This window comes from Oncorhynchus masou, chromosome 6 (assembly GCF_036934945.1).
Source record: "Oncorhynchus masou masou isolate Uvic2021 chromosome 6, UVic_Omas_1.1, whole genome shotgun sequence".
Classification (NCBI taxonomy): domain Eukaryota; kingdom Metazoa; phylum Chordata; class Actinopteri; order Salmoniformes; family Salmonidae; genus Oncorhynchus; species Oncorhynchus masou.
Window position 1 is genome coordinate 1,109,062 of NC_088217.1, and position 20,024 is coordinate 1,129,085.

At 44.1% G+C, this 20,024-nt stretch overlaps 1 protein-coding gene across 3 annotated transcripts in view; it reads left to right on the forward strand.

Moving 5' to 3' along the window:
* Nucleotides 1-18,529, forward strand: part of hdac11 (histone deacetylase 11) — a 55,589-nt gene extending 37,060 nt beyond the window's left edge. For all 3 annotated transcript variants that reach the window (XM_064967367.1, XM_064967369.1, XM_064967368.1), the window contains 3 exons: nt 3,777-3,873; nt 7,466-7,644; nt 12,221-18,529. In XM_064967367.1, the coding sequence (XP_064823439.1) occupies nt 3,777-3,873; nt 7,466-7,644; nt 12,221-12,496 (552 nt within the window). In that variant the 3' untranslated portion in view covers nt 12,497-18,529. The remainder of the gene's footprint in view (nt 1-3,776; nt 3,874-7,465; nt 7,645-12,220) is intronic.
* Nucleotides 18,530-20,024: the final 1,495 nt, after the last annotated feature.

Below are 20,024 nucleotides of genomic sequence, written 5' to 3' on the forward strand. Positions count from 1 at the left end.
TGAGGTGGATAATATAACATTCCAGTTGATATTGAGATACACAGTCCTCTCATCTCTCTCTGAGGTGGATAATATAACATTCCAGTTGATATTGAGATACACAGTCCTCTCATCTCTCTCTGAGGTGGATAATATAACATTCCAGTTGATATTGATATGCACAGTCCTCTCATCTCTCTCTGAGGTGGATAATATAACATTCCAGTTGATATTGATATGCACAGTCCTCTCATCTCTCTCTGAGGTGGATAATATAACATTCCAGTTGATATTGAGATACACAGTCCTCTCATCTCTCTGAGGTGGATAATATAACATTCCAGTTGATATTGAGATACACAGTCCTCTCATCTCTCTCTGAGGTGGATAATATAACATTCCAGTTGATATTGAGATACACAGTCCTCTCATCTCTCTCTGAGGTGGATAATATAACATTCCAGTTGATATTGAGATACACAGTCCTCTCATCTCTCTCTGAGGTGGATAATATAACATTCCAGTTGATATTGAGATACTCAGTCCTCTCATCTCTCTCTGAGGTGGATAATATAACATTCCAGTTGATATTGAGATACACAGTCCTCTCATCTCTCTCTGAGGTGGATAATATAACATTCCAGTTGATATTGAGATACACAGTCCTCTCATCTCTCTCTGAGGTGGATAATATAACATTCCAGTTGATATTGAGATACACAGTCCTCTCATCTCTCTCTGAGGTGGATAATATAACATTCCAGTTGATATTGAGATACACAGTCCTCTCATCTCTCTCTGAGGTGGATAATATAACATTCCAGTTGATATTGAGATACACAGTCCTCTCATCTCTCTCTGAGGTGGATAATATAACATTCCAGTTGATATTGAGATACACAGTCCTCTCATCTCTCTCTGAGGTGGATAATATAACATTCCAGTTGATATTGAGATACACAGTCCTCTCATCTCTCTCTGAGGTGGATAATATAACATTCCAGTTGATATTGAGATACACAGTCCTCTCATCTCTCTCTGAGGTGGATAATATAACATTCCAGTTGATATTGAGATACACAGTCCTCTCATCTCTCTCTGAGGTGGATAATATAACATTCCAGTTGATATTGAGATACACAGTCCTCTCATCTCTCTCTGAGGTGGATAATATAACATTCCAGTTGATATTGAGATACACAGTCCTCTCATCTCTCTCTGAGGTGGATAATATAACATTCCAGTTGATATTGATATGCACAGTCCTCTCATCTCTCTCTGAGGTGGATAATATAACATTCCAGTTGATATTGAGATACACAGTCCTCTCATCTCTCTCTGAGGTGGATAATATAACATTCCAGTTGATATTGATATGCACAGTCCTCTCATCTCTCTCTGAGGTGGATAATATAACATTCCAGTTGATATTGAGATACACAGTCCTCTCATCTCTCTCTGAGGTGGATAATATAACATTCCAGTTGATATTGAGATACACAGTCCTCTCATCTCTCTCTGAGGTGGATAATATAACATTCCAGTTGATATTGAGATAACACAGTCCTCTCATCTCTCTCTGAGGTGGATAATATAACATTCCAGTTGATATTGAGATACACAGTCCTCTCATCTCTCTTTGAGGTGGATAATATAACATTCCAGTTGATATTGAGATACACAGTCCTCTCATCTCTCTCTGAGGTGGATAATATAACATTCCAGTTGATATTGAGATACACAGTCCTCTCATCTCTCTCTGAGGTGGATAATATAACATTCCAGTTGATATTGAGATACACAGTCCTCTCATCTCTCTCTGAGGTGGATAATATAACATTCCAGTTGATATTGATATGCACAGTCCTCTCATCTCTCTCTGAGGTGGATAATATAACATTCCAGTTGATATTGAGATACACAGTCCTCTCATCTCTCTCTGAGGTGGATAATATAACATTCCAGTTGATATTGAGATACACAGTCCTCTCATCTCTCTCTGAGGTGGATAATATAACATTCCAGTTGATATTGAGATACACAGTCCTCTCATCTCTCTCTGAGGTGGATAATATAACATTCCAGTTGATATTGAGATACACAGTCCTCTCATCTCTCTCTGAGGTGGATAATATAACATTCCAGTTGATATTGAGATACACAGTCCTCTCATCTCTCTCTGAGGTGGATAATATAACATTCCAGTTGATATTGAGATACACAGTCCTCTCATCTCTCTCTGAGGTGGATAATATAACATTCCAGTTGATATTGAGATACACAGTCCTCTCATCTCTCTCTGAGGTGGATAATATAACATTCCAGTTGATATTGAGATACACAGTCCTCTCATCTCTCTCTGAGGTGGATAATATAACATTCCAGTTGATATTGAGATACACAGTCCTCTCATCTCTCTCTGAGGTGGATAATATAACATTCCAGTTGATATTGAGATACACAGTCCTCTCATCTCTCTCTGAGGTGGATAATATAACATTCCAGTTGATATTGAGATACACAGTCCTCTCATCTCTCTCTGAGGTGGATAATATAACATTCCAGTTGATATTGAGATACACAGTCCTCTCATCTCTCTCTGAGGTGGATAATATAACATTCCAGTTGATATTGATATGCACAGTCCTCTCATCTCTCTCTGAGGTGGATAATATAACATTCCAGTTGATATTGATATGCACAGTCCTCTCATCTCTCTCTGAGGTGGATAATATAACATTCCAGTTGATATTGAGATACACAGTCCTCTCATCTCTCTCTGAGGTGGATAATATAACATTCCAGTTGATATTGATATGCACAGTCCTCTCATCTCTCTCTGAGGTGGATAATATAACATTCCAGTTGATATTGAGATACACAGTCCTCTCATCTCTCTCTGAGGTGGATAATATAACATTCCAGTTGATATTGAGATACACAGTCCTCTCATCTCTTTCTGAGGTGGATAATATGTTAATTCCAGTTGACTCTGACTGCACTTTTTTTAAAGCCTACTAATTAGCATATTTAGTTTGTGTTCAGATGAACCACATCCTCCCAAAACCACATCCTCCCAATTATCCCAGTAAGGTTTGTTAAGTCAAGATTCCAGCTGTCCAGAATATATACGGCTCTATGATATTCATTCTCTGACTGTCCCAAATGGCACGCACTCATTTTGACCAGAGCCATATGGGCACTATGCAGGGAATAGTGGCCCTGATGCTAGAATGGCATTCCATCAGTATATTGACCCAAGTAAAGTTGGGTATCAGAACAGATCTATACAGATGCTGCTATGTTAATGATTAATGAAAAGAACAATAGACTGAATCTTAATGAAGGAATACAAATGAGTCTTAAAACAGCCTGATCAGCACAGACCAGGGTGGGGAGGAGAGGAAGCTGATGGGGGGAGGAGGTGGGAAACGAGAGCGGTTTCAGACCCCAATTAAGACCTAGAGTTATGACACTGTTGTCTTGTTCTGAATGTAGATTACGAACTAATGCTTCCATAATGATGACCGCACAACAGACTGATGAGTAGTGATGCTTCCATGACAGCTTCCAGACACTAGTGGACAGATCGAGAAACAGAAGGATATGAAGAGTGATGGACATGCGTTGACTTTTGGATGAGTGTCATTTTAACCGGAACGTCTTTGGACGGACAGCAACATTATTTAGCCCTCATCTCACCCTGTCACTCTGTCAGAAGGTAACATCATAATATCAGGGATGCTAAAGGGTCTCTGTGTAGAATGGCTCTGACATCACTTCCTCTTTCTGCCTAGGGGAACGGTCATGAGCGTGACTTCCTGGATGACAGACGTGTTTTCATCATGGACGTCTACAACCGATACATCTATCCTGGAGACGGATACGCAAAGAGTAAGGTACCCCTAACCTATGACCCCTAACCCTCTACAACCGATACATCTACCCTGGAGACGGATACCCTAAGAGTAAGATACCACTAACCTATGACCCCTAACCCTCTACAACCGATACATCTACCCTGGAGACGGATACGCAAAGAGTAAGGTACCCCTAACCTATGACCCCTAACCCTCTACAACCGATACATCTACCCTGGAGACGGATACCCTAAGAGTAAGATACCACTAACCTATGACCCCTAACCCTCTACAACCGATACATCTACCCTGGAGACAGATACGCAAAGAGTAAGATACCACTAACCTATGACCCCTAACCCTCTACAACCGATACATCTACCCTGGAGACAGATACGCAAAGAGTAAGGTACCCCTAACCTATGACCCCTAACCCTCTACAACCGATACATCTACCCTGGAGACAGATACGCAAAGAGTAAGATACCACTAACCTATGACCCCTAACCCTCTACAACCGATACATCTACCCTGGAGACAGATACGCAAAGAGTAAGGTACCCCTAACCTATGACCCCTAACCCACTACAACCGATACATCTACCCTGGAGACGGATACGCAAAATGATCTCCATATTGTTTTTTTGGGGTACTAAATTGGATATTGTGTTTTGATATGTGGACGAGGCCACTGGACCATGAAATCAATAGTGGTTCGATAATATTCTTATAGTTTGTTGCTGTATAGAGAAGTGGTTTTATTTTTGTGTCCCACAGGGGGCAGACTCTGACCTGTCCCACTCTGCTGCCTAAAGAGATTTCTCTGCTCTGACTCTCTTCCCCTCTACCGTCTGAAGACTGTTCTCATTCTGTCCCTCTCAAACAAACCCTCTCCATACCTGCTGGAAAAGTGTGTGTATGTGTGTGTGTCGGTGCAAAAAGTGTGTGTGTGTTGGACCTGTACAGTTGATTTATTTCAGGAGGTTAAATCAGTGTCTCATTATTCTGTTGTACTTTCAAAACAAATGTAAAATAGTTTAATTCATAACACATTTAAAGTAGTCACATTTAAAATATACTTATTTATAACAGGCATGAAATGACTTGGGTTCTTGGGCACTATGGGTTCTATAGGCACTATGGGTTCTATAGGCACTATGGGTTCTATAGGCACTATGGGTTCTATAGGCACTATGGGTTCTATAGGCACTATGGGTTCTATAGGCACTATGGGCTCTATAGGCACTATGGGTTCTATAGGCACTATGGGTTCTATAGGCACTGGGTTCTATAGGCACTATGGGTTCTATAGGCACTATGGGTTCTATAGACACTATGGGTTCTATAGGCACTATGGGCTCTATAGGCACTATGGGCTCTATATGCACTATGGGCTCTATAGGCACTATGGGTTCTATAGGCACTATGGGTTCTATAGGCACTATGGGTTCTATAGGCACCATGGGCTCTATAGGCACTATGGGTTCTATAGGCACTATGGGTTCTATAGGCACTATGGGTTCTATAGGCACTATGGGTTCTATAGACACTATGGGCTCTATAGGCACTATGGGCTCTATAGGCACTATGGGTTCTATAGGCACTATGGGTTCTATAGGCACTATGGGTTCTATAGGCACTATGGGTTCTATAGGCACTATGGGTTCTATAGGCACTATGGGTTCTATAGGCACTATGGGCTCTATAGGCACTATGGGCTCTATAGGCACTATGGGCTCTATAGGCACTATGGGTTCTATAGGCACTATGGGTTCTATAGGCACTATGGGCTCTATAGGCACTATGGGTTCTATAGGCACTATGGGTTCTATAGGCACTATGGGTTCTATAGGCACTATGGGCTCTATAGGCACTATGGGTTCTTGGGCACTATGGGTTCTATAGGCACTATGGGTTCTATAGGCACTATGGGTTCTATAGGCACTATGGGCTCTATAGGCACTATGGGTTCTATAGGCACTATGGGCTCTATAGGCACTATGGGCTCTATAGGCACTATGGGCTCTATGGGCACTATGGGTTCTATGGGCACTATGGGTTCTATAGGCACTATGGGTTCTATAGGCACTATGGGTTCTATAGGCACTATGGGCTCTATAGGCACTATGGGCTCTATAGGCACTATGGGTTCTATAGGCACTATGGGTTCTATAGGCACTATGGGTTCTATAGGCACTATGGGTTCTATAGGCACTATGGGTTCTATAGGCACTATGGGCTCTATAGGCACTATGGGTTCTATAGGCACTATGGGTTCTATAGGCACTATGGGCTCTATAGGCACTATGGGTTCTATAGGCACTATGGGTTCTATAGGCACTATGGGTTCTATAGGCACTATGGGTTCTATAGGCACTATGGGCTCTATAGGCACTATGGGCTCTATAGGCACTATGGGTTCTATAGGCACTATGGGTTCTATAGGCACTATGGGGCACTATTCTATAGGCACTATGGGCTCTATAGGCACTATGGGTTCTATAGGCACTATGGGCTCTATAGGCACTATGGGTTCTATAGGCACTATGGGCTCTATAGGCACTATGGGTTCTATAGGCACTATGGGTTCTATGGGCACTATGGGTTCTATGGGCACTATGGGTTCTATGGGCACTATGGGTTCTATAGGCACTATGGGCTCTATAGGCACTATGGGCTCTATAGGCACTATGGGCTCTATAGGCACTATGGGCTCTATAGGCACTATGGGTTCTATAGGCAATATGGGCTCTATAGGCACTATGGGTTCTATAGGCACTATGGGCTCTATAGGCACTATGGGCTCTATAGGCACTATGGGTTCTATAGGCACTATGGGCTCTATAGGCACTATGGGTTCTATAGGCACTATGGGCTCTATAGGCACTATGGGTTCTATAGGCACTATGGGCTCTATAGGCACTATGGGCTCTATAGGCACTATGGGCTCTATAGGCACTCTATAGGCACTATGGGCTCTATAGGCACTATGGGCTCTATAGGCACTATGGGCTCTATAGGCACTATGGGCTCTATAGGCACTATGGGTTCTATAGGCACTATGGGCTCTATAGGCACTATGGGTTCTATAGGCACTATGGGTTCTATAGGCACTATGGGCTCTATAGGCACTATGGGCTCTATAGGCACTATGGGTTCTATAGGCACTATGGGTTCTATAGGCACTATGGGCTCTATAGGCACTATGGGTTCTATAGGCACTATGGGTTCTATAGGCACTATGGGCTCTATAGGCACTATGGGTTCTATAGGCACTATGGGTTCTATAGGCACTATGGGTTCTATAGGCACTATGGGTTCTATAGGCACTATGGGTTCTATAGGCACTATGGGTTCTATAGGCACTATGGGTTCTATAGGCACTATGGGCTCTATCAATGGAAACAGGATGCACCTGAGCTCAATTTCGAATCCCATAGCAAGGGGTCTGAATACAATACTTTCCGAATGCACTGTACATTGTTGTGTTTCCCGGGGCGATTAAATGTAATGTACTGGGGGACGGAGGACCTGTCTGTCTACCTGTCTGTCTACCTGTCTGTCTACCTGTCTGTCTACCTGTCTGTCTACCTGTATGTCTACCTGTCTGTCTATGTCTCTCTCAGGAGCCATAAAGCGTAAGGTGGAGCTGGACTGGGGGACAGAGGATGATGAGTACCTCCAGAAGGTAGAGCTCCACTCAGAGGGTGCTCTCAATGAGGTCCGGCCTGACATCATAGTATACAACGCCGGTACAGACATCCTAGACGGAGACCCCCTGGGAGGGCTGGCTATCTCACCACAGGTAGGGGACTGGCTATCTCACCACAGGTAGGGTTGGTAGGGGACTGGCTATCTCACCACAGGTAGGGTTGGTAGGGGACTGGCTATCTCACCACAGGTAGGGTTGGTAGGGGACTGGCTATCTCACCACAGGTAGGGTTGGTAGGGGACTGGCTATCTCACCACAGGTAGGGTTGGTAGGGGACTGGCTATCTCACCACAGGTAGGGTTGGTAGGGGACTGGCTATCTCACCACAGGTAGGGTTGGTAGGGGACTGGCTATCTCACCACAGGTAGGGTTGGTAGGGGACTGGCTATCTCACCACAGGTAGGGTTGGTAGGGGACTGGCTATCTCACCACTGGTAGGGGACTGGCTATCTCACCACTGGTAGGTTTGGTAGGGGACTGGCTATCTCACCACTGGTAGGTTTGGTAGGGGACTGGCTATCTCACCACAGGTAGGTTTGGCTGGGACTGGCTATCTCACCACAGGTAGGTTTGGCTGGGACTGGCTATCTCACCACAGGTAGGGTTGGTAGGGGACTGGCTATCTCACCACATGTAGGGTTGGTAGGGGACTGGCTATCTCACCACTGGTAGGGTTGGTAGGGGACTGGCTATCTCACCACAGGTAGGGTTGGTAGGGGACTGGCTATCTCACCACATGTAGGGTTGGTAGGGGACTGGCTATCTCACCACAGGTAGGGTTGGTAGGGGACTGGCTATCTCACCACAGGTAGGGTTGGTAGGGGACTGGCTATCTCACCACTGGTAGGGTTGGTAGGGGACTGGCTATCTCACCACAGGTAGGGTTGGTAGGGGACTGGCTATCTCACCACAGGTAGGTTTGGTAGGGGACTGGCTATCTCACCACTGGTAGGGTTGGTAGGGGACTGGCTATCTCACCACTGGTAGGGTTGGTAGGGGACTGGCTATCTCACCACAGGTAGGGTTGGTAGGGGACTGGCTATCTCACCACATGTAGGGTTGGTAGGGGACTGGCTATCTCACCACATGTAGGTTTGGCAGGGGACTGGCTATCTCACCACTGGTAGGGGACTGGCTATCTCACCACAAAATCAAATCAAATCAAATTTATTTGTCACATACACATGGTTAGCAGATGTTAATGCGAGTGTAGCGAAATGCTTGTGCTTCTAGTTCCGACAATGCAGTAATAACCAACAAGTAATCTAACTAACAATTCCTAAACTACTGTCTTATACACAGTGAAGGGGATAAAGAATATGTACATAAGGATATATGAATGAGTGATGGTACAGAGCAGCATAGGCAAGATACAGTAGATGGTATCGAGTACAGTATATAGATATGAGATGAGTATGTAAACAAAGTGGCATAGTTAAAGTGGCTAGTGATACATGTATTACATAAGGATGCAGTCGATGATATAGAGTACAGTATATACGTATGCATATGAGATGAATAATGTAGGGTAAGTAACATTATATAAGGTAGCATTGTTTAAAGTGGCTAGTGATATATTTACATCAATTCCCATTATTAAAGTGGCTGGAGTTGAGTCAGTGTCAGTGTGTTGGCAGCAGCCACTCAATGTTAGTGGTGGCTGTTTAACAGTCTGATGGCCTTGAGATAGAAGCTGTTTTTCAGTCTCTTGGTCCCAGCTTTGATGCACCTGTACTGACCTCGCCTTCTGGATGATAGCGGGGTGAACAGGCAGTGGCTCGGGTGGTTGATGTCCTTGATGATCTTTATGGCCTTCCTGTAACATCGGGTGGTGTAGGTGTCCTGGAGGGCAGGTAGTTTGCTCCCGATGATGCGTTGTGCAGACCTCACTACCCTCTGGAGAGCCTTACGGTTGAGGGCGGAGCAGTTGCCGTACCAGGCGGTGATACAGCCCGCCAGGATGCTCTCGATTGTGCATCTGTAGAAGTTTGTGAGTGCTTTTGGTGACAAGCCGAAATTCTTCAGCCTCCTGAAGATGTAGGTTTGGTAGGGGACTGGCTATCTCACCACTGGTAGGGTTGGTAGGGGACTGGCTATCTCACCACATGTGATCAAACAAGCTAAGCGTCAGTATAGAGACAAAGTAGAATCTCAATTCAATGGCTCAGACACAAGAGGTATGTGGCAGGGTCTACAGTCAATCATGGACTACAAAAAGAAAACCAGCCCAGTCACGGACCAGGATATCTTGCTCCCAGGCAGACTAAATAACTTTTTTGCCCGCTTTGAGGACAATACAGTGCCACTGACACGGCCTGCAACGAAAACCTGCGGACTCTCCTTCACTGCAGCCGAGGTGAGTAAAACATTTAAACGTGTTAACCCTCGCAAGGCTGCAGGCCCAGACGGCATCCCAAGCCGCGCCCTCAGAGCATGCGCAGACCAGCTGGCTGGTATGTTTACGGACATATTCAATCAATCCCTATCTCAGTCTGCTGTTCCCACATGCTTCAAGAGGGCCACCATTGTTCCTGTTCCCAAGAAAGCTAAGGTAACTGAGCTAAACGACTACCGCCCCGTAGCACTCACTTCCGTCATCATGAAGTGCTTTGAGAGACTAGTCAAGGACCATATCACCTCCACCCTACCTGACATCCTAGACCCACTCCAATTTGCTTACCGCCCAAATAGGTCCACAGACGACGCACTCTCAACCACACTGCACACTGCCCTAACCCATCTGGACAAGAGGAATACCTATGTGAGAAAGCTGCTCATCGACTACAGCTCGGCATTTAACACCATAGTACCCTCCAAGCTCGTCATCAAGCTCGAGACCCTGGGTCTCGACCCCGCCCTGTGCAACTGGGTACTGGACTTCCTGACGGGCCGCCCCCAGGTGGTGAGGGTAGGCAACAACATCTCCACCCCGCTGATCCTCAACACTGGTGCCCCACAAGGGTGCGTTCTGGGCCCTCTCCTGTACTCCCTGTTCACCCACGACCACGACTGCGTGGCCACGCACGCCTCCAACTCAATCATCAAGTTTGCGGACGACACAACAGTGGTAGGCTTGATTACCAACAACGACGAGACGGCCTACAGGGAGGAGGTGAGGGCCCTCGGAGTGTGGTGTCAGGAAAATAACCTCACACTCAACGTCAACAAAACTAAGGAGATGATTGTGGACTTCAGGAAACAGCAGAGGGAACACCCCCCTATCCACATCGATGGAACAGTAGTGGCGAGGGTAGTGAGTTTTAAGTTCCTCGGCATACACATCACAGACAAACTGAATTGGTCCACTTACACAGACAGCATCGTGAAGAAGGCGCAGCAGCGCCTCTTCAAACCTCAGGAGGCTGAAGAAATTTGGCTTGTCACCAAAAGCACTCACAACCTTCTACAGATGCACAATCGAGAGCATCCTGGCGGGCTGTATCACCGCCTGGTACGGCAACTGCTCCGCCCACAACCGTAAGGCTCTCCAGAGGGTAGTGAGGTCTGCACAACCGATCACCGGGGGCAAACTACCTGCCCTCCAGGACACCTACACCACCCGATGTTACAGGAAGGCCATAAAGATCATCAAGGACATCAACCACCCGAGCCACTGCCTGTTCACCCCGCTATCATCCAGAAGGCGAGGTCAGTACAGGAGCATCAAAGCTGGGACTGAGAGACTGAAAAACAGCTTCTATCTCAAGGCCATCCGACTGTTAAACTGCAACCACTAACATTGAGTGGCTGCTCCCAACACACTGACTCAACTCCAGCCACTTTAATAATGGGAACTGATGGGAAATGATGTAAAATATATCACTAGCCACTTTAAACAATGCTACCTAATATAATGTTTACATACCCTACATTATTCATCTCATATGCATACGTATATACTGTACTCTATATCATCGACTGCATCCTTATGTAATACATGTATCACTAGCCACTTTAACTATGCCACTTTGTTTACATGCTCATCTCATATCTATATACTGTACTCGATACCATCTACTGTATCTTGCCTATGCTGCTCTGTACCATCACTCATTCATATATCTTTATGTACATATTCTTTATCCCCTTACATTTGTGTGTATAAGACAGTAGTTTTGGAATTGTTAGTTAGATTACTTGTTGGTTATTACTGCATTGTCGGAACTAGAAGCACAAGCATTTCGCTACACTCGCATTAACATCTGCTAACCATGTGTATGTGACAAATAAAATTTGATTTGATTTGATGTAGGTTTGGTAGGGAAGTCAGTCTTTCCATTCCCTGAGATGGTAATCACTTGTTCTTTAAACCCTCCAGACCAGCTGTCCTCATTGTCATGTCTCCACCTCTCCCCCCTGAGGAGGGTGTGTATTTGGGGGGACTGTCCAGATGTCTCCTTCCACCTGGCAATGCTGGGGTTAATGTCTGTGAATGGAGGGGAAAGGGAAGCATGGGGGCAGAGAGGAGTAGAAACACAGAGCTCCAGTCCCTCAGGGGAAAGGGTGTGGAATGATTCTACCATATTATGACGTTATGGAGCGTTTCCTCATCCTCATAGCTTTGGGTTGTTATTGTGCACTAAGATTAAATGTCAAAGACAAAATGATGAAACCGTTTTCTAGAGGCTGTCTAGACTCAAACTGAGGCTTAAATGCTACTCTCTTCCAGGGCATCATAAAGAGGGATGAAATAGTGTTCCGGGCAGCACGAAGGAGAGGGATTCCCATCTTGATGGTGACATCTGGTGGATACCAGAAGAAGACTGCTCGCATCATCGCTGACTCCATCATCAACCTGCGACGCCAGGGCCTGATTGGAGGGAATGAGGATGGGGAGGTGGCAGAGGAGGCAGAGGAGTGTGTGGGCGGTGTCCCCCTCGTGATGAGCAGCTCTGACTCCTCCCCTTCCTCTGTGTCGACAGGACCAGCCCCCAACACCATCTGACTGGAACCGAACATGAGTTGGATCTTAGGGTCCAGAGCTTCTCCTGGAACCGTAGGACAATAGAGGAAAAATATTATGCTCGGGGATAGAGTGCCTTTCCAGACGTCCCCACGATCTTACTGATGCCCAAGGTGACTGTGGCAGGGGTCGGTAATGGTACAAGGTTGGTCGGGTAGCCTAGTGGTTAAGAGTGTTTGGCCAGAAATTTGAATCCCTGAGCCAGCTAGGTGAAAAATCTACCGATGTGCCCTTGAGCAAAGCACTTAACACTAGTTGCTCCTGTAAGTCTATGGATAACAGTGTCTGCTAAATTACTAAAATGTACATGTCTGAGACATTCTTTAGTGGTACAGGGTTGGACTGAGACATTCTGTAGTGGTTCGGGGTTGGTCTGAGACATTCTGTAGTGGTACGGGGTTGGTCTGAGACATTCTGTAGTGGTTCGGGGTTGGTCTGAGACATTCTGTAGTGGTTCGGGGTTGGTCTGAGACATTCTGTAGTGGTACGGGGTTGGTCTGAGACATTCTGTAGTGGTTCGGGGTTGGTCTGAGACATTCTTTAGTGGTACGGGGTTGGACTGAGACATTCTGTAGTGGTTCGGGGTTGGTCTGAGACATTCTGTAGTGCTATGGGGTTGGTCTGAGACATTCTTTAGTGGTACGGGGTTGGTCTGAGACATTCTGTAGTGGTTCGGGGTTGGTCTGAGACATTCTGTAGTGGTACGGGGTTGGTCTGAGACATTCTGTAGTGGTACGGAGTTGGTCTGAGACATTCTGTAGTGGTTCGGGGTTGGTCTGAGACATTCTGTAGTGGTACGGGGTTGGTCTGAGACATTCTGTAGTGGTACGGGGTTGGTCTGAGACATTCTGTAGTTGTACGGGGTTGGTCTGAGACATTCTGTAGTGGTACGGGGTTGGTCTGAGACATTCTGTAGTTGTACGGGGTTGGTCTGAGACATTCTGTAGTTGTACGGGGTTGGTCTGAGACATTCTGTAGTGGTACGGGGTTGGTCTGAGACATTCTTTAGTGGTACGGGGTTGGTCTGAGACATTCTGTAGTTGTACGGGGTTGGTCTGAGACATTCTGTAGTGGTACGGGGTTGGTCTGAGACATTCTTTAGTGGTACGGGGTTGGTCTGAGACATTCTGTAGTGGTACGGGGTTGGTCTGAGACATTCTGTAGTGATACTTTAAGATTGACTTAAGTTTTCTGGTTCATGTATTAGTTTCTGGTTCAAACCAATCTAGGGAGAAAGAGGGCCTTTTAAACCCTAATATTGATGATGGTTAGGAACTGTGTTAGGTCTGACTGGCCCAGAGTTTCACCTGGGCTCCTGGGCTATGACCCAAATGGCACCCAATTCCTTATATGGTGCACTACGTTGAGCCAAGGAGCCTGTATGGTTTGATACTGCCACTGACTTTAATTCGCTAGTTCATATTGACTTGAAGGACCAATCTATGAAAAAAGGGCCTTTACCTGGTCTAATCACATGGGTTGGTCAGGGAAAACTCATGGGCCGTGTCCTAACACCCTATTATTTAGGGCACTACTTTGTCCAAAGGGGCTGTAAGGTAACTTAGTAGGACTTTACAGTAGGACATAGTAGGACTTTACAGAAGGACTTTACAGTAGGATTTTACAGACATTTGCTTCATTGGATGTTGATAATATTGGAAGAGTTTTACATGTTGTATGAGTGTTTGGCAGAGGGTTTAAAGGGCATTATAACAATGTGATTTAAAAAAAATGTTAAGTAATTAATGAGAGTAATGTGATTGGTATTGGTTAATTAATTAATGAGAGAATAATACAATATGATTGGTATTGGTTAATTAATTAATGAGAGTAATATGATTGGTATTGGTTAATTAATTAATGAGAGAATAATACAATATGATTGGTATTGTTAATTAATTAATGCGAATAATACAATCTGATTGGTATTGGTTAATTAATTAATGAGAGTAATACAATATGATTGGTATTGGTTAATTAATTAATGAGAGTAATACAATATGATTGGTATTGGTGAATTAATTAATGAGAGAATAATATGATATGATTGGAATCGGTTAATGAAAAAATGAAAATGAATAGCAACATTCCAAAACGTAGTTCTTCTTCAGATTGGGAAATCTGGCCTTCATCCCAAATGGCATCCTATTTCAAATCAAATCAAATTTCCTGTATAGTCCACTACTTTTGACCAGAGCTCCAACGTGCCCTGGTTAAAAGTAGTGCACTAAATAAGGAATTGGGCGCCATTTGGAACATATCTCTGATGTGATCTGCTACGCTCCGCACCACATCTAAAAGACATTTAGAATCCTCCTGATCCCAAGACTTTTGTTTGTTTTAAGGTTCCTGCACTTGTTAGAAAGCAGTGATACTTCAGTCTATTGTCTGTCCATGTTAAAGTACCTCTATGTACGGGGTATGCACGGTATACACTACGTTGTCCAAACAAATGCTTACTTGCAGGTTCCTTCACGACGATGCAACAACAACAAATACTAAAAGATAATAATATGTACATAAAGTAAATGGCTCAGTAAAATTGAATAAATATTTTTGCATAAGTGTATATATACTGTATATAAAAAATCTATAATTGTATAATAAACTAAGAGAATTATAATTATGGGAGAAGCTTTAGGGCATGTGGTATCAAGGATGATTCTGATGGTTAAACGTTGTAATATATGAACATAATAATGCCATGTAGCAGACACCACTCATGGCCTTATTGTATTCAGCCATTCATGACCTTATTGTATTCAGCCATTCATGACCTTATTGTATTCAGCCATTCAGCCATTCATGACCTTATTGTATTCAGCCATTCATGACCTTATTGTATTCAGCCATTCAGCCATTCATGACCTTATTGTATTCAGCCATTCAGCCATTCATAACCTTATTGTATTCAGCCATTCAAACCCTTATTATATTCAACCTGTTTCTCACACCTTTTCTCCAATCAGAAATCATTTTTGAATTCTAACAAACTTACTTTCAAGATAACTCCTTTTTTTGTTTCATATACATTCTGTTGTATTCTCCATATATACTAATGTTCAAAAGTTTTGTTTCACTTAGAAATGTCCTTGTTTTTGAAAGAAAAGCAAATGTTTTGTTAATTGAAATAACATCAAATTGATTAGAAATACAGTGTAGATATTGTTCATATTGTAAATGACTATTGTAGCTGGAAACGGCTTATTTTTTAAATGGAGTATCTACAGAGGCCCATTATCAGAAACCATCACTCCTGTGTTCCAATGGCACGTTGTGTTAGCTAATCCAAGTTTATCATTTTAAAATGATCATTGATCATTAGAAAACCCTTTTGCAATTATGTTAGCACAGCTGAAAACTGTTGGTCTGATTAGAGGCAATGAGACTAGTTTAGTATCTGAAGCATCAACATTTGTGGGTTTGATTACAGGCTCAAAATGGCCAGAAACAAATAACTTTCTTCTGAAACGCATCAGTCTATTCTTGTTCTGAGAAATGAAGACTATTCCATGCGAGAAATTGCCAAGAAACTGAAGATCTCGTACAAAGCTGTGTCCTATTCCCTTCACAGAACAGCGCAAACTGGCCCTAACCAGAATAGAAAGAGGAATGGGAGGCCCCGGTGCACAGCTGAGCAAGAGGACAAGTACATTAGCGTCTAGTTTGAGAAACAGATGCCTCACAAGTCCTCAACTGGCAGCTCCATTAAATAGTACCTGCAAAACACCAGTCTCAATGTCAACAGTGAAGAGCCGACTCCAGGATGCTGGCCTTCGAGGTAGAGTTGCAAAGAAAAACACATATCTCAGACTGGCCTATAGAAAAGTTTAAGATGGGCAAAAGAACAGACGAAGGTTGGAAAAAAGTGTTGGAAGAAAGGTTTGAAAAAAGGGAAAAAACTGCCAATTTTCTCCTACAACAGGACAATGACCCAAAGCACAGCTCCAAACTACAAACTACAGGGCCTTGCAAATGTATTCATCCACCTTGGCGCTTTTCCTATTTTGTATCATTACAACCTGTAATTTAAATGGATTTTGGTCATTTATTTGGATTTCATGTAATGTACATACACAAAATAGTCCAAGTTGGTGAAGTGAAATTTAAAAAATAAAAAATGGAAAAGTGGTGTGTGCATATGTATTCACCCCCTTTGCTATGAAGCCCCTAAATAAGATCTGGTGCAACCAATTACCTTCAGAAGTCACAAAATTAGTTAGATTGCACACAAGTGGGATTTTATTTAAGTCTCACATGATCTGTTATATGATCTCAGTATATATAAACCTGTTCTGAAAGGCCCCAGAGTCTACAACACCACTAAGCAAGGGGCACCACCAAGCAAGCAGCACCATGAAGACCAAGGAGCTCTCCAATCAGGTCAAGGACAAAGTTGTGGAGAAGTACAGGTCAGGGTTGGGTTCTAAAAAAGATATCTGGAACTTTGAACATCCCAAAAGGGGACCATTAAATCCATTATTAAAAAATGGAAAGAATATGGCACCACAACAAACCCGCCAAGAGACGGCTGCCCACTAAAACTCACAGACCAGGCAAGGAGGGCATTTGTCGAGGCAGCAGGGTAGCCTAGTGGTTAGAGCGTTGGACTAGTAAATGGAAGGTTGCATGTTCAAACCCTCGACCTGACAAGGTACAAATCTGTCAAAATAAGCTCATTTCTAAGTGGCCCCAAACTTTTGAACGGTAGTGTATTTTTTTTCTTGTTCATTTTGCTATTTGCCTCATGACTCCTGCATACTTCGTTGACAACAAACTGTATTTACCCAACCGTGGAACAGACTGTGATTTTTCCCACACTCGGGACTCTCTATTGGTTACAGACTTTTGACCCCCCCCATCCCATTCTGACCACATTCGGCTTTGTATTCATGTTTCCTGATGACATTTCTGTACAATATGATCTTATTGCCATCTGCTGCACATTCAGATGTCATAAATCCACACTACGGAGCTCTACCTGTCCTCTGCCGTGCCTTGATTGTATTACTGTTGATGATATCTGGAAATGTGCATGTACACCCTGGCCCATCTACGGTTGCGAGCCCCAGTTCTGACTTGTGCTCTGATATTTGCTTCACTGATTTCTGCTCGTGTAAAAGCCTGGGTTTTCTGCACATTAACACTAGAAGCGTATTACCTAAAATGGATAAATTGAAAGTGTGGATTCACAGCTCCAATCCAGATGTGTTGGTCATTACTGAGACGTGGTTAAGAAAGAGTGTTTTGAATACTGACCTTTCTGGTTATATCCTTTTTCGGCAAGACAGATCTTCCAAAGGTGGGGGAGTGGCTATCTTTACCAAGGATCACCTTCAGTGCTCGGTTGACTCCACCAAGTCTGTCCCCAAACAATTTGATTTGCTGGTTTTAAGTATTAAACTTTAAAATAGTTATCTGTTAACTGTTGCTGGGTGTTATCATCCTCCATCAGCACCGGCCTGTACCCTACCTGCCCTATGCTCTCCCCTGGCCCCTCCCTGCCCTAAGCTCTCTCCTGTACCCTCCCTGCCCTAAGCTCTCTCCTGTACCCTCCCTGCCCTAAGCTCTCTCCTGTACCCTCCCTGCCCTAAGCTCTCTCCTGGCCCCTCCCTGCCCTAAGCTCTCTCCTGTACCCTCCCTGCCCTAAGCTCTCTCCTGTACCCTACCTGCCCTAAGCTCTCTCCTGTACCCTTACCCTAAGTTTGTTCTGCTCGGTGACCTAAACTGGCACATGTTTAAACCACCTGACCAAGTCCTATAGCGATGGGACTCCCTAAATCTTTTCAGATTATTACCAATCCCACAAAGCATGACTCCAAACACCCAGAAAAGACTACTCTCCTCAATGTTATCCTCACAAATAATCCTGATAGGTATCAGTCTGGTGTTTTCTGTAATGACCTGTTTGATGATGTAATGATCACTGTTTTACAGCCTGTGTTCGTAATCGCTGCTCAGTGAAATGACCTGTCCTGATTTGTCATAGACGCTTGATAAAAAACTTTAATGAGCAAGCCTTCCTTCATGAACTGGCCTCTGTAAAATGGAATAGAATCAGCTTGATCCACTCTGTTGAAGACGCTTGGACCTCTTTATTGATATTTTCAGTGGTGGTGTTAACAAACACTCCCCCATAAAGAAGAGAATGACAATTAAAAACAGGGTCAGCCCCTAGTTCATCTTTAAGGAGCAGGTCTCTCTCTGTAGGTCTAACCTCAAGAAGTTCTGGAAAACAGTTAGAGAGAATAAACCCGCCCCCTCACAGCTGCCCATGTCCTTTAATGTTGATGATGTGGTTGTTACTGACAACAAGCACATGGCTGAGCTCACCACTTCATTAAGTCAGGATTCCTATTTGACTCAGCCATGCATCTTTGCCCGTCCAACATTTCCTCATCTCCCTTCTAATGCGACTATCCCCGATGCTTCTCTCTTTTCCCCCCCTGCCTCGCACAAAGTTTCTCCCTGCAGTCAGTCACTGAGTCCGAGGTGCTAAAGGAGCTCCTGAAACTTAAACCCAAAAAAACATCTGGTCAGATGGTTTAGACCCTTTATCTTTAACGTTGCCGCCCCTATCATCACCAAGCCTATCACCAACCTTGTTAACCTGTTTCTCCTTCCTGGGGAGGTTCCCATTGCTTGGAAGGCAGCCACGGCTCATCCTTCATTTAAAGGTGGAGATCAAGTTGATCCTAACTGTTATAGGCCTATTTCTATTTTGCCCTGTTTATCAAAAGTGTTGGAAAAACTTGTCAATAATCAACTTACTAACTTACTAGCTTTCTTGATGTCTATAGTATTCTCTCGGTATGCAATCTGGCTCAGGTTATGGATGTGTCACTGCAACCCTAAAGGTCCTCAATGATGTCACCATTGACCCTGATTCTAAGCAATGTTGTGCTGCTCTTTTTATTGACTAGGCCAAAGCTTTTGATACGGTAGACCATTCTGTTCTTGTGGGCCGGCTAAGGAGTATTGGTGTCTCTGAGGGGTCTTTGGCCTGGTTTGCTCACTACCTCTCTCAAAGAGTGCAGTGTATAAAGTCATAAAATCTGCTGTCTCAGCCACAGCCTGTCACCAAGGGAGTACCCCAAGGCTCAATCTTCTCAATTTACATCAACAACATAGTTCAGGCAGTAGGATGCTCTCTCATCCATTTATATGCAGATGATAGAGTCGTATATTCACATGGCCCCTCCCTGGATTTTGTGTTAAACTCTCTACAACAAAGATTTCTTAGTGTCCAACAAGCTTTCTCTGCCCTAAACCGTGTTCTGAACACCTCCAAAACAAAGGTCATGTGGTTTGGTAAGAAGAATGCCCTTCACCCCACAGGTGTTATTACTACCTCTGAGGGTTTAGAGCTTGATTTAGTTACCTCATACAAGTTCTTGGGAATATGGCTAGAAGGTCACTCCTCTCAGCACAAATCAAAATTGCAGGCTAAAGTTAAATCTAGACTTGGCTTCCTCTATCATAATCGTTCCTCTTTCACCCCAGCTGCCAA